Below are 15,523 nucleotides of genomic sequence, written 5' to 3' on the forward strand. Positions count from 1 at the left end.
TTTTTTATTTAGACACTAATTTTAGGGCACGCAAAAATGCGTGTCCTAAATCCTTTAAATTTTGGCAGAGATGACATTATTTTGTGGACACACACATTTGCGTATCATAAATCACCGGGTGTCATGGTTTGCACGTCGTAAAAGGCTGTTTTTCTAGTAGTAGTGCTTCCTGGACAAAAAAACATACATCTACAACTGATGCTATCACCCCTTGTACTAAATACAACCTACAAAATTATCATTAATAAACAAATGAACATGTGAATAAGAAACTCTATTTCATACCATTCAATAAAAATCATAGAAATTAACATTGATTCACATTGTTAATCAACATTATAAATCATAATACTATAACATTTATTCACATTGTGAATTTAGAATCTTATTTAAATTACATTTTCAACATAAATATGTACTTCAAAACAGATTCACAAAAAAAAAATTCTATAATCCATACTAATTTAAGGAACAGTACAAACCAATTTATAACTCTATAAGTGTTCACACTGTGAATTAGCAAAACATCTTACATTCGCAATGTGAATTTTTAAACTACTTTTGATCTTTAATAAACTGTATTTTGAATTTTCTAAACTTTTTGGCAAAACAACTTACATGAAAATTTTATACACAAAAATAACATAAAAAATAGATAAAACTTTTTCAACATTGAAAACTATTTCTCATATATAATAAATAAATTACATACCTTGTAATAGAGTATTAGGACAAAGAGAGGGAAGACGATTTCGGTAAAATCATCAAAATCTTCATCCTCATTCACTTTTTTTATCAATCAACTTTTTTATCATCTTCTTATCTCTCAAAACATAAACTTCACTTTCATCTTCAATAACTATAGATTCTTGAATGCAAAAAAATGCAAACTTGTATTACTATTTCTGAATGTCCAAGAAAATATTAAGTGTATAAATTTTCGATGCATACTTTTCAATACAGAGAGAAGTCATTATCTTGGGGGTGGTACTTGTAGACTAAAAATCTAATAAATGTTGATGATATATTTACTTCTCCATTGCATTATCAAATGACATCATGAACTTCTCTGAATTTGATTCATGATGCAATGTGAGAAATCATAATTTAGGCTCTCTAATCTTGAATTAGTTCGCATCAAACCATAAAGTTCAAGATCTCTTATATCAATCGGAATCCATAAATCCCTTATTTTAAAGACAAAATTGCAAGAATGGTCCCTGTGGTTAGGTGGAAATTGCCACTTTGGGCCAAAAAGGTTTGGGCTAGCATTGATGGTCCATAGGTTTGCATTTTGTTGCCACTTTGGTCCAAAACCTTAACTGCCGCCACTTTTCCCCTGTTACCATCCATTTGACTTGTCAAATGGAGGGTATTTTCGTCATTCCCTATTTTACTCCCTATATTTAATTAATAAATTCCTCTTCCTATAAGATCGATCGATGATACTACTGTCCTCAAGCTTTAATCCCCTCGTTCCCATCTTCTTCACAAGCCCTAACACATCACTATTCACAATTTCCCTCTGAAGAAATTAACAATGGTGTTGTGTTTCTGTGGTAAAATGGCTATTGTTCGCACTTCGAGGACCGACAAAAACCCAGGTCGCCGTTTCTGGGGATGCCCGACTGAGGTAAACAAATGGATTTTGTATTTGCATCATTGTTGTCGCATTACATGTTAAGAACATGTTCTGTCATCATACCTGGATTGTTGAGGTAAACAAATGGATTTTGAAGGGATCGAAGTGTCGCTTTATTGGGTGGTATGATGGTTCATTGTGTGAATGTTCAAAAGCCATCATACCTGGATTGCTGAGGACAATAAACAAAGTGAAGGCTCAGACCACAAGACTCAAAATTTACCTGTTATGCAGTTGCATTTTCTTTGTGTATGTTCTATTTTACAAGTAGCTTGAAAATTTAATAGTTTGGGTATGTAGTTTTTTGTTGAAGATGTAAGCTGTGAGCAGTAAGCAGTGTAATATTTTGGTAAGTTGTATGAAAGTAGTATTTTGTTCAAGATGTAAGCAATGTAATCCATGTAAGACATGTTTTGCAACAAAATGTCAATGGAAATTATATTTGGTATCTATATGTTGACCATTCCATTTATTGTATGCAATTAACAACAAATTTAAACATTGTAAAATATGCAATTAACAACAAATTAAACATACCATAAACCATAACATCCAATTGTATGATTTAAACATTGTAAAGTATGCAATTAACATCAAATTAAACATACCATAAACCATACCATTAAATTTCTGATATGTTTTTCCCATAAATCAAAAGACATACAGTTTTCAGTAACATACTATCAAGTACCAAAAAGAACATCAATGTATCTTCCACACCAAAAGACATCAAGTACATAACATACAATAAACATAAGCAGTTGACATGTAAAACCAAAAAGACATCAAACTAGCTTCAAACCCCTTCAATTTCCTACTTGGACCTTGCAAGTTCTAGCATTGTGCCCTTTATTTTTACACTTGCTGCAAGTCACACTAATAAACCTCCTTGTTAACTTCCCACTCCCACTTGCAGCATGAGTTTGACTCCCACTAGCCCCATCAGTTTGACTCCCACTAGCACCATTACCATTCTCTCCCTTATTCTAGCTTCTTTCCCCTACAGATTGCCTTCTCTTTTTCTTGGGTCTCCCAGGTTGATTATGGTGCAGAGGAGGGGTGATTTTAATTGGGCAATCACTTATAGGCCACATTGCTCTCCCTTTAATACGCTCTACCTTATGAACATAAGCTACTTTCCAAGTTTCTAGCCAATGCACCCTGTGGACATAAGTGTGTAACTCTCCAATCTTTTCACCATTTTCTGCTTTATCATTTAGGACAGCTATGACATGTTTACAAGGGAGGCCAGTTAATTCCCACTTCCTGCAGCTGCATACCCTTTCTGCCATGTCAACAACTTGTTGATCCTGCCATGGCCCTTTCACTTGGTATTTGTCTGAACCATTCCACCTAGTTGTGTACTGAGATGCCAAATAGACATTTTTATCCATAATCTTTGTTGCAGAAGGAGTTAGAGGCCCTACACACTTATTTTGCACCTTGATGACATTACATATTCTTTTCATCATGTATTCCATGATGTACTCCAAGCAAGTTATTAGTGGCTTATCCCTTCCTTCAACCAATTTGTTGTTGAAAACTTCACAAAGATTATTTAAAAGCATATATGATATTGCTCTCCCTGAAATGTTGTCAAAAACAAAGTAAATAGTAAGTAAGACAGTGTACTAACAAAGTAATACACCTCAGGGGCATATTTGGAAATTACCTGTGAAGTGGCTTCTTGCCCAGTGTTGTGGGGGGATCTGCTTCAACCAATTATATGCATCCTTGTCAAATAAGTTGAATTCATTCATTAAGTGATTGAACTCTTGGACTGTTGTTGCTGTGGCACAATTCCACAAGTTTTCTTTGTGTTCATTGGATCTCCATGTTCTCTTCATATTATCATGTATATGCTTGAGACAATATCTGTGCTTAGCACATGGAAACAACTGAGCAATGGCTGCCTATAAACCCTGTAAGGAAATAAAACATAGTTAGTATATTTCATGCAAATATAGTAAATTTAAGATACCAATTACATACCTTTTGTCTATCACTTATAAATGTGAAGTTTGAGTTTGCATATAGGTCTGAGTCATCTCCTAAAATCTCAAGAAACCATTTCCAGCTTTGAGTATTCTCAGACTCAACAATGGCATAAGCCAGGGGGTATATTCCATTGTTTGAGTCTACCCCAACTGCAGTCAATATCTGTCCTGGGAAAGGGCCCTTCATAAATGCCCCATCAAAACCAAGAAAATCCCTCAGCCAAGCTCTAAACCCTTTCTTCATTCCACCCAGACACACATAAATTCTTTTAAATCTTCTTGAGGTGGCATTGGAGTTGGGTTCAGACTCAAATTCTAACCTCACAGTTGTATCTGGATTGGTAGACTGTAGCTCTAAGACATAATCTCTGAGAACCTCATACTGTTTTCTGTAATCCCCTTGCACTTGTTTTTTTGCATTAGATTTAGCCCTGAAAATCTAATGTATAGAGAAACCCACTTGATATTCCTTTTGCAGTTGCTCTTTTAAAGCTTTCACAGGGATTGTTGGGTTTAATTCAACCTGATCCATTATTTGCTTCCCAATGAACTTTGCAGTTGCAGATCTCACTTTTCTTGTATGCAAGCATCTGTGTTCGTGGTTATATGTTTTAATCATCCAAGTACCATCTTTAGTTGACCTAGAACCTTGTATCACCCAAGTACAAGGGGTAGGTTCACCGACATCACCCTCATTAAAGGATATAGTCCCTTTGCATAAAGCTCTTAACCTTGTTTTGTCGTTTTTCTTGAAGAATATATTCCTCCTGGTTTCCAATGCATGCAATTGTATTTTTTCCTTTAACTCCTTTTTATTTTTATATTTTTGTCCTATCCTAAAAGTAACTTTATGTATCTCCCCTTAAGAGCACCTTGTCTCCTTCCTTAATTCTTTTAATAAAACTCTCCTTTTCCTTTCCATATCAGAACCCTCATCCATTGAATCCCATTGGTCATTATCAATTACATCCAAATCTTCATGGTCTTTAGGGTCTTCATCACTATCATTATGCATGGGATTTGTTACTCTCTTTTCCATAAATTCAGCTTCCAGATCAACACTCATGTAAAAATCCTTCATATCTACCTCTACTTCAGGAATTATGTTATCCTCATCTACCCAAAAGTCACTGTCATCACTATCCTCCTCCCCACCACTTCTTTCATCACTATCTTCCTCCCCATCACTTCTTTCACCATTATCCTCCTCCCCATAACTTCTTTCATCCTCAGCTACATTATGAGTAACTTCATCTTCAACTCCAGCATCCATCTGATAACCCCCCATATCTACATCATCTTCAATTCCAACATCCATCTGATAACCCCCCATATCTACATCATCTTCAACTCTAGCATCCTTCTCATAATTCCTCATATCTACATTCGCAATAACTTCATTAACTACCTCCTCCCCTTCATCCCCTTCCTTCTCTTCATTGAATCCATTATCAAATTCAGAATTAGATTCTAAAATCTGTTGGTACAATCCAAGATCAAATTCATTAGCTGCCTCATCAAAATCATTAGGTGCATGATCCTTATCCCCATCTACATTAGCTTCACTAACATCACCCATGCCTAATTTCTTATTGCATGATGACAAAGATTTGTCCTTGGTCCAACTCCCTTTCCTATTATACTCAGGGGATAATGAGAAAGCACCTTTATTATGTAAAACAGGGGATATTGACAAAGCACCTTCATTATGTAAAACAGGGGATACTGACAAAGATTTGTCCTTGGTCCAACTCCTTTTCCTATCACTAGCTTGGTTATAAGTTGTGGTGGTTTCATGTTCCTCAATTTCATCTAATTGCTCAATAGCGACCTTTTTAACAGGTTTAGGAGCCATAAAGTAAGTAAGCAATTTTGTAAAACCGTGTTCAGTGTACACCCTTATGACTTTATGCTCCATCACATATTGGGCAAGATTACGAACATCATCATCATTTCCTAGGGCACATAGTCCAAAATGCATGTCTCATTTGGGCAACCGAAAATGATAATAGATAACTGGGGGAATTGAGTATCCTAACCCTTTCATGATGGCATCCATTTCATGAACAGAAAACTCTTCTATATCGACCATGTCAACGTATGTCACAGTTCCATCAATGTAGTTCACATCTGGAAACTTTGTGAACTCTCCCCCATGATGTAGCTTGATGGTAAACATAGTAGGGTATCCATCTTCAAAACAAGAACAAAAAAGAAGTTTCAGATGAGAGGATTTCACATAAAAAGGCAACTTAGTGAGCAAAATAAAAATTACGTACCATAAACCACCCTTGCGTTGAATGCTTTCTCATACAACCTTACATTCCAGATTGGAACTTGCATTAACTGATCAACTCACTTGATCGAAGCGCACAAGCTGGAAATGGGATTAGGGTTCTTGATCCTCAGTTAATGAAAATCGAAGTGGAAACGACTATCTATGTAATTAAGACTATAAATGTGAGTATGATCGACGCTTTTATCCGTATCGCAGTAAGGGATGGATACGTAAAAGGAGTTTATTAATTAAATATAGGGAGTAAAATAGGGAATGACGAAAATACCCTCCATTTGACAAGTCAAATGGATGGTAACAGGGGAAAAGGGACGGCAGTATGGATAGCAATAGTATGGCCGACCATTATGGGTATAATGGTAGATGCCCGGGACCAGGTTATTATTATTTCTTTTTCTGCTTTTGTGTTAAGCTTCTTTATTTTTTTTAATAAATTATTCGCTACAAACGGTTTTTTTAGTGAACGTGTCACAACTTCCTCCTATTTTTTTTTGTTTTGTAAAGACGAAGAAAGTTAAGGTTTTGGACCAAAGTGGAAACAAAATGCAAACCTATGGACCATCAATGCTAGCCCAAACCTTTTTGGCCAAAAGTGGCAATTTCCACCTAACCACAAGGACCATTCTTGCAATTTCGTCTATTTTAAACATAGACTTTAAGCGTTCGACTTCTTTGAGATCAAAATTATCTAACATTGTTGACCATCAACTTTCAAATTCTTGTGGTGAACATTGAAGATTCCATAATGGTTATAAACATTGATATCAATCTAAAAAAGAAACACATAAACATCAGTATTAAAGTTGAAATAAATTAAAACTATCATTTGAATCTCAAAAAATAAAATAATTACATAAACATTAATATGTGAATCATGTACACAAATGATAAACTTTAGGATGTCTAGTTGGTTATAAACATAGATAGGAATCAAGAAACAAAGAAACATATAAACATAGATATACATTTTCAAATAACATAACAATGTGAAACCTGTACACAAATGATCATAAATTGACAAAAAATTTGAAAAAAGCACAATTCACAAGAAAATTTATATAAAATAATAACTAAGATGGATAGACAAATATTTACATATTATTTTTACAAATAACAAAAAAAAATCATGAACAAGTATACACCTTTTCCTCAAGTTTTTAAGTGATGTGCCACATGTATAGTCTATGCTTGGATTCAAGAAAAAAAACTAACAACCTTCTTCATTGATTATTCTTGATCTGTTACAATCATCATGGGTTGATTGACAAATGCTTTACGACACTCATCGAACAACCACACATATGCATTTGCTATGTCACGAGCTAGTAAACCATCAGTAAAAGTAACATAATGCTTGTGGTGGTCAACTCCATTAAAAAGAACTAATACCATAGAATACCTGAAAACAGTTTTTAAAAATTCACACAAAAATTATAGTTTTACAAATATAATAACTGAACAATATTATAATAAGGAATAGGAATTACTTGTTTGTTTGATAAGTAGCATCAAAAGATAATACATCTCCAAATTCATTATAGTTGGATTTCAAAGTATCATCAGCCCAAAAAAGTCCAGTAAGATGATCATCAACATGTGTTTGGACCTCAAATGAACATTTTGAGAAATAAATTCTGTTTTTCATTATATCCATAACCATTTGGGAATCTTTGACACCAACTTTAAAATTTAAATCTCTATGAAATTTTTTATAGTCGACTATAATCTCTCCCATAAAATCAAAGCCACCCTTCATACTACTCAACAAGTTATAAGCTTTTGAAGCACCAATGTTACAAGTACCAACCATATATATAAAGGATTCATCAAGAAAATCGATTTTTCTATTAATTCTTAATAAGTGCAACTAATCTTGAGCAACAAGTTCATGGTTGTGATCTTCAACAAACACATAAATCTAGAACATTAAAGAACATACATTCTTGAACTTTGAAACATGGCATCTTTTCTTCTTAGATGAAGTTTTCCTTCTTTTAACATCTCAAAATTTTTCATCAATATTTTCATTCTTGAACGACTGTAAAACCAGAACTACTGCATGTAGAATATCTAAGACGAACTATGCGATCATTATATTTTTTTTGACATGACAAATTGACATCAAAACCAGATTCTTGTCCATAAGACTTATAAAAGTCAATGCCAATCTCTAAAGACTTAATATGAAAGGCTTTTTATGTATCAACTTATCGCAACAAACAAGCTTAAAAGATTTATTATAGTAGAGTTCAAAATCAAAACGATCATGAGAATTACTACTACTTGAACGATCAATATTCATACTTTAAGATAGTGATTATTAACTGCAAAAGCAAAAAAAAACATCTTTTTTATTAAATTACATAGAAAATGTGAAATTATACTAAGAAAAAAAAACTTACTAAATTCTTTATTAACACTAAAGCACAAATAAACAAGATAACAATTAAACTTTAAAATATATGCACAACATAACATTCTCAAAATCAATAAAACTTTAGAAATAATTTGAAATTATTTAAATATAATAATCTAATTGATTATTTAAACGTTGAAGATTCATTATATACAAAGAAATGTCGCAGATGAATGATTACAAGAACAAGCAAAGAAAAAAACACTAACATCAAATGTATATTCAACATTCGACATAAAATTAACAAATTAACAACAAAATTATAACTATTTGAAGATTAAATGGTAAACTCATAACATTTGGCAATCAAATAACTACAATAAAAATAAAAATAAGAGATTGAGATACCTTTTTTAGAGTAGCTGTTATTTTGTAATCAAATCATGTGTAGATTTTAATTGGTAAACTTCAAATTTGAAAAAGTGTTTATTATATAATCGATGTTATATATGAATGTATAAATTATTTGATTTTCTGTAAGGTATATAAATGAACCCTCTACAACTTTTGATAGACGAATAACCTGGAGATGATAATCTTGGTAAACTTATATTGTAGACTCATTTAAAGTAGGAATTTGCTATTTATATTGAAACTTATAAGTTAGTAAGTTTAAATCTTATTTTTGGTCATATTCATTAAAAATTGATAGTAACTAAATTGATGGTAACTATAAAACAAATAAATTTATATCAAAATTACGTATTATTATTTAACAAACATTTACATTATTTTTAAAGAGAACTATATATTAATAATATTTATGAATTTTAACACTATTTTTATAATGCTTTTTATAGTTATTTATTTATTGAGTATATTGATAAAACTAGATTTGTAAGACTGATTACCCATGAATGGAATAATTATGAGTGGATCAATACATTGAACTTTATCCTCTCTGATTAAACCACGTTGAGAATAATTGAATATGCAAAATCTCTCTCTCTCTCTCTCTCTCTCTCTCTCTCTCTCTCTCTCTCTCTCTCTCTCTCTCTCTCTCTCTCTCTCTCTCTCTCTCTCTCTCTCTCTCTCTCTCTCTCTCTCTCTCTCTCTCTCTCTCTCTCTCTCTCTCTCTCTCTCTCTCTATAAGTACTCACATCTTTGAAGCAAATCTCATTCAAACTTCACTTGCTATCCACTTCTCTCTCTCTCTCTCTCTCTCTCTCTCTCTCTCTCTCTCTCTCTCTCTCTCTCTCTCTCTCTCTCTCTCTCTCTCTCCTTGTATTTCTATTATATCTATAGATATATCCTTGTATTTCTCTTTCACTCTGGTACAAGAATGTCTACCCCAAAATCTTCTACTAAGATCCAATCCCTTGAAGCCAACCCTCATATTGACGTGGGTTTTACGATACTGCAAAGGAACACATCCATTCCTCAGCCAACAGAAAGAAGAGGCCGAAAAAAGGAGGCGGAGCCAGGGCGGTTCCTTGGTGTCAGGAGGCGGCCATGGGGAAGATACGCAGCGGAAATAAGAGACCCCACAACCAAAGAAAGACATTGGCTTGGAACATTTGATACTGCCCAAGAAGCTGCCCTTGCATATGATAGGGCTGCCCTATCCATGAAGGGTACCCAAGCAAGGACCAATTTCATCTACGCTACTGATCACGCTAACACCAATTTTCACTCTCTAATATCTCCTCTTGATGTTCAAACCTTATTCCAGCCTGCACAACTCTTTAACGCACAGCCTTCCCACCATGCTACGACCGCTAAACAACCAATCAACCCTACTAATTTCCCCCAGAATCCAAACCAATCAGGCCTTGACAAGTGCTACCAATCCTCCATTGATGACCACCATAACTTTTTGATTAGTGAAGGTGACAACTCTGGTTACCTCGGCTCCATTGTACCTGATGATTACTTAAACCCCAGAAAAAATAACGGGAATAACGTAAATACAAGTCATGATGATCCGACAAGTCAGCGATCATACTGGGATCAAAGCAGCCAACTTTTTCCTTCTAATGATCAGCATGAGTATGGCGATATCTGGGGTGGTAGTAACGATAGTTCATGGGAGACGTTGAACGGATATGAGCTTTCAGCAATGGTCAACTATCCAGATACATCATCCATGTGCGAGGAAGAAGGTCAGATGGTAGGTTTATACGATTCAAACTTGAGTTATGAACTAATGGCTGGTGCTAGTAGCAACGTGACCAATAGTTCAACGAGTACTAGCTGCTCCTATAGTGACATAATTGGCGTTGGGTTTTAAGTTTTGTGTGTTGAGTTTTGTTTCTCGAGTAAGTTTGTTTCAATACATGTTTAAGTCTACCTTGATTTAACCGAATATATATATAAATCTAAACATTGAGTTCTGAATTATAACGACTAGTTTTAATTAAGGTGTTAACCCTATAAAGTGTTTACGTACACCTAAGTTACCCACACATGTTAATGTGTGGGAAAATACCCACATATATTTTTATATGTGCACTGATAAATTTTAGTGACTATCAACACTTAGGGTATGTAAATAATACTTTTTACCGACACTTTATTTTGGTGTGAAAATTTTACTCAAAAATCGGTCATGCGTAACAAGTTTTGTATCCACACATGTAGCAAAGTTTATTAATACAAACTTAGAAATTGAATATATGTGTTGACAATTTGTTAACTTTCACCCGACACATTATTTTACTATTTTTATCAAAATGACGTGGAAATTTTACTACCGATACATATTTGAATATTACATATATGTTTGGAAAATTCATTAAATTTTAACCGATATATATTGTTTACATGTTTTTTTTTTTTTTTGGTGTGATATTTACATGTTAATGTGTAGTTACGTAGGATAACCAAATTTTGATCAAAATTTATTTTGACGAGTGTAGTTTAGTATCACATATATGATATATATTAATTAAAACTATAATATATGTACAAGTAGTGTATATATCACCTACACATATTTATCAATATTTTATTTGGGTGAAAGTTATTTAACTTTATGACAATAAAGAAAATGACGAAGAAAATAAAACCATGTCCAGATAATTATAACAAAACAAAAAAAAAAAAAAAAAAAAAAAAAAAAAGAAAAAAATTGAAAGTTAAAAAAAAAAAAAAAAAAAAAAAAAAAAACCTCAAGGATCCTTTAGCTTTATTTATAATTTATTCTTAAAATAACTAAAAGAAAACTTTTTTTTATTGAGATTGTCCCTAATGAATGAAACTTACACACAAAAAACCCTGTAACGGACTTTTTAACAGATTATGTTTAGTTTTGTTAAATAACCAATATATATATATATATATATATATATATATATATATATATATATATATATATATATATATATATATATATATGTTCCGCTGAAATTAAAATAAAATAAAGATCATGAGATTTAACCTCAACAACATATTTTACATTTGTCCCACTAACCCTCCGACGTACCCAAGCGACATACATGCTATAATCATAAAATGATTGTATAGCGCTACTCGTTTATTTCTCCTCCGCTACCATTCCCACCACCACAACTGCCATCGACACCACCAATACCACCACCTCTGACACCATCCGACCCCACTACTGTCATTTCAGTCACTTATATCACCGTCACCTCTACAATCACTACATCTTCTGCTACCAAATATCATAATCACATATGATTACTTAATCTGTGAACAAAGATATATGTATAATCATTTTTGATTAGGCGTACCCCACTGCTGCTGGTACGCTGGAGCATTAGAGTGACAAATAAAAAATATATGGCTGAGGTTGAATATCAAGATATCTATTTTTTTTAATCTCAAGTAAACCATCCCTATATATATATATATATATATATATATATATATATATATATAACACCCCGAATTCGAGAGGTGCTGTGGAAGGGCTTCAATTGTAAATTAAGGAAAGGGACTTGAAGAGTAGGCATGCTTACTCGCCAAGTCGGAGCGGGATTTGTCGCGGGTTTAAGTGGCCAACTCGCCGAGTCGGCGGCTTGTACTCGATGAGTTGGTGCTGAAGGGAGAAAACCCTAATCCCGGGGGTTGTGCCCTATATAAAGAACATTATAACCCACCCCCAGCCTCTTTTTCTACCCTTTTGAGATCCAGAAGCCCTAATTTCGTTTGGGAGAAGACTTGGAAGCAAATTGGTGTGATTTGTGAAGGGATCTTGAAGATCAAGAAGCTTGGATCAAGGAGACTTGAAGAGATCCGAATTATACTTCAATGGGAGATCATTTTGGAGGTAAGGAATCGTTATCCTTGGCCTTCTCCTTTCTAGTTCCATTTTCATGGAGTTTTAGGGTTTGGTTGGAGAAATATTGATGAGATCTTGAAGCATGAGTTAGATCTGGAGTTGAAACTCCAGATCTGAGTTCTATATGGATTATTGATGCAGAAAGCCTTTCTAGTTGTTATGCAAAAGCCCTTCCCCAAGATTTAAGTCCCTTTCTAGCTTGGTTTTTGGTATTAGTGATTCGGTTGGGGACTCAATGATTTGGTCAGGATGGAACTCAGAGATCGTTGGACTCGACGAGTGTTGGGGCGACTCGGCGAGTTAAGTCGTGCTATGAGAGTTTTCTGGATATGAGAACTCGGCGAGTCGACGGGTTGACTCAGCGAGTAGAGTCAATCAGGAAGGTTGACTTTGACTGAGGACTTTGACTTTGACCTTCAGGGGTATTATGGTAATTTGGATATTTACGTTAATGGTTATTGATGGATATAGGTGTTGGAGTTTGAGGTGATGCTTCGGGATTGTGCTCTTGTGATTCGGTTCGGCAGTTGCAAGGTGAGTTATCCTCACTATACTAAGGGGTCTAAGGCACCAAGGTCAACCCGTTGGATATGTTATCCTAGTAGTGTTAAATGTTGAGTATGAGTTAGTGTTGCATGCTAGTGGTTATGCCAGTTAGGTAGACCTGTAGGACTACCTGTGATGTTATATGATTATTGCATGCTCAGTAGTTATGTTATATGTTATGCGGGTTGGGTTGAGGTTGTATTTGATGTGTGTAAAATGCACTAGTTTTAATCCTACTTTTAAATTATAAATTTAGCACACAAAGGCAGTGAACCTGTCTTTTAGTGGTGTAGTTGAATAAGTAGAGTGTCAAACTCAAGGAATGAAAATTAAACTAATAACTAATTTTAACTAAGCAAGTAATAAAAGTAAAGATTTTTCTCTAGTTTTACAAGACTAGAAACTTAAACACTCCACCTAACAAGTGATTAACTAAAAACTAAAACAAGTAAAAATTCACCAAATTTGATAAAGAGTTTCTGTTTAGGTCCAACCAATTCACTCCTATGGTTATTTGTGTAAAAATGTGATAAATTAATTGTTATTGGTTACCAACTATAGTGGTTAGATTCATGTTCACTAATACTAACCCTTAGACAATTAATCAATTCAAGTAGTGGCCAATTGTTTAAACTAATTAATTCTCTAGTTCAATTATTTGGATTAAATAAGATTTGTAATTAGTTAATCAAGTGGGTGTTTCAATTAACCTCTTGTTTGTTGGTTTCTCAAACAAGCTTACACATTAATTTACCCATTCTCTTATTAATTCTAGTTTCATGTTCATTATTCCTAGACATATGATAAATTGGTCACATAAACATACGAGGTTAACAACTAAGAGATGTTCATGCAGCTTAATTGTCTTCCAATTAACATAAAATAGTTGTGGTTAATGCATTAGGTTCTTTAAAAAACTTAATTTAATAAAATCACCAATAAACAATTAACAAAAGTAATAATTAAACCATAGGAGTAATGTGGTTCTTCCTAAACAGAAACCATTTGAGTTTTAGCTCATGATTACAAAGAAAACAAGCTCAAGCACGAATTTGATTAAGCTAAACATAATTCAATCCTAAGATTAAGTGGAAAATATAACCTAATTCGCCTCGAAACTTCAAAGATCAAAGGTTAGGGTTCTTCACGTCTTCAAAGGTTTCTCCAATCGTAGCTCTATCTCCAAGGAAGCCAGAAAGTCCCACAATTCAGATTAAGACCCCATATTTATAGTTATCACAAAATAGGGGCTACTCGGCGAGTACGTCGTGGACTCGCCGCGTACCAATGTGAAATCCGTGTACGGTAAGGATTTTTGAATTTCTTTGGGAACATTCTCATGGACTCGCCGAGTAGGTGTGTGGTTTTTCCTTTTTCTTCATTCTTTGGTCTCTAATTGCTTCTCCTTATTCTTTTTTACTTCCAAGCATGTCTTTTGAACTGAAAACACAATTAAAGCATTATTAAGTACCTTTTGTCCACATTATGCACATAATTAGCTAAAAATGAATAAAAATATATGCTAAACATATGGCTAATTATGCGAATATCAAAATACCCCACGCTTGACTTTTGCTTGCCCCCAAGCAAAATTGAATTTTAACAAATTAGAATCACATAAGACAACTCCAATCGAACCCAACCATTATGCCAAGACCGCAACGCATGCATTTGTGTCTAAAATTTTCCTAATAACCCCCATACTCTAAATACTCACAATCCTCATAAACATTCGCCCATTTTTCCCGAACAATGCTCATTTTATGCATCCCTCCGAATCTATCCGTAGAAAACCTCTTAACCTCAAGGTATTTTTGGTTTAGCAACCCAAGCATACATAATCTAGACAATTACAATTTATGATACCACATTGGAGCTCTTTGGAATTCTTCACTTCTTTGATCTTTAATCTTTAATTCCTTTGAATTTACCACCTTGTTGTTTGATTTTTGGTCTCTTCAACTTTCTGAATTTCTTCAGAATTTTTGATTTTTTACTTCATACTTTAACTTTGATGCTCCAAAAATTCTTCAAAATTTTCTTGTAATTCTCTTTTTTTTTTTTTAACATGTAACTCATTTTTTTCACTCAAAACCCTATATGCTTAAGCAGGGGCCCTCAACTTCAACCTTTATTGGTTAACGATAATAATTTTCCTGAATACATTTCTGGTACACGATGCTAAACATATTGCATCCTTCGGGCTAAGCGAGGTAGTGTTTTTGTCCCATGATTTCACTAGAATAAGGGGGCCACAAATGCACTATAACGTATATAGGCTCAACTAAACACTTGATTTTTCATGCAATCATCCACACAATTCTAACATGGAATCCTAATTACTTTTTACCAAAATTTTCTAAATTAAATCCTAAGTAAC

The 15,523-nt window shown here is 33.8% G+C and overlaps 1 protein-coding gene across 1 annotated transcript; it reads left to right on the forward strand.

Moving 5' to 3' along the window:
- Positions 1-9,559: 9,559 nt before the first annotated feature.
- On the forward strand, positions 9,560-10,656 carry LOC145058306 (ethylene-responsive transcription factor FZP-like). The gene has a single exon (XM_079006229.1). It carries the CDS (start codon positions 9,634-9,636, stop codon positions 10,579-10,581), a length of 948 nt encoding a protein of 315 aa, XP_078862355.1. The 5' UTR covers positions 9,560-9,633; the 3' UTR covers positions 10,582-10,656.
- The last annotated feature ends 4,867 nt before the right edge of the window (positions 10,657-15,523 follow it).

The sequence above is a fragment of the Lactuca serriola genome, chromosome 6, assembly GCF_051521515.1.
Source record: "Lactuca serriola cultivar US96UC23 chromosome 6, Lser_US96UC23_V15, whole genome shotgun sequence".
NCBI classification, from domain to species: Eukaryota; Viridiplantae; Streptophyta; class Magnoliopsida; order Asterales; family Asteraceae; genus Lactuca; species Lactuca serriola.

What these genes read in the sequence shown, in the direction of transcription:
- LOC145058306 (XM_079006229.1), top strand. Translation starts at nt 9,634, where the DNA reads ATGTCTACCCCAAAATCTTCTACTAAGATCCAATCCCTTGAAGCCAAC.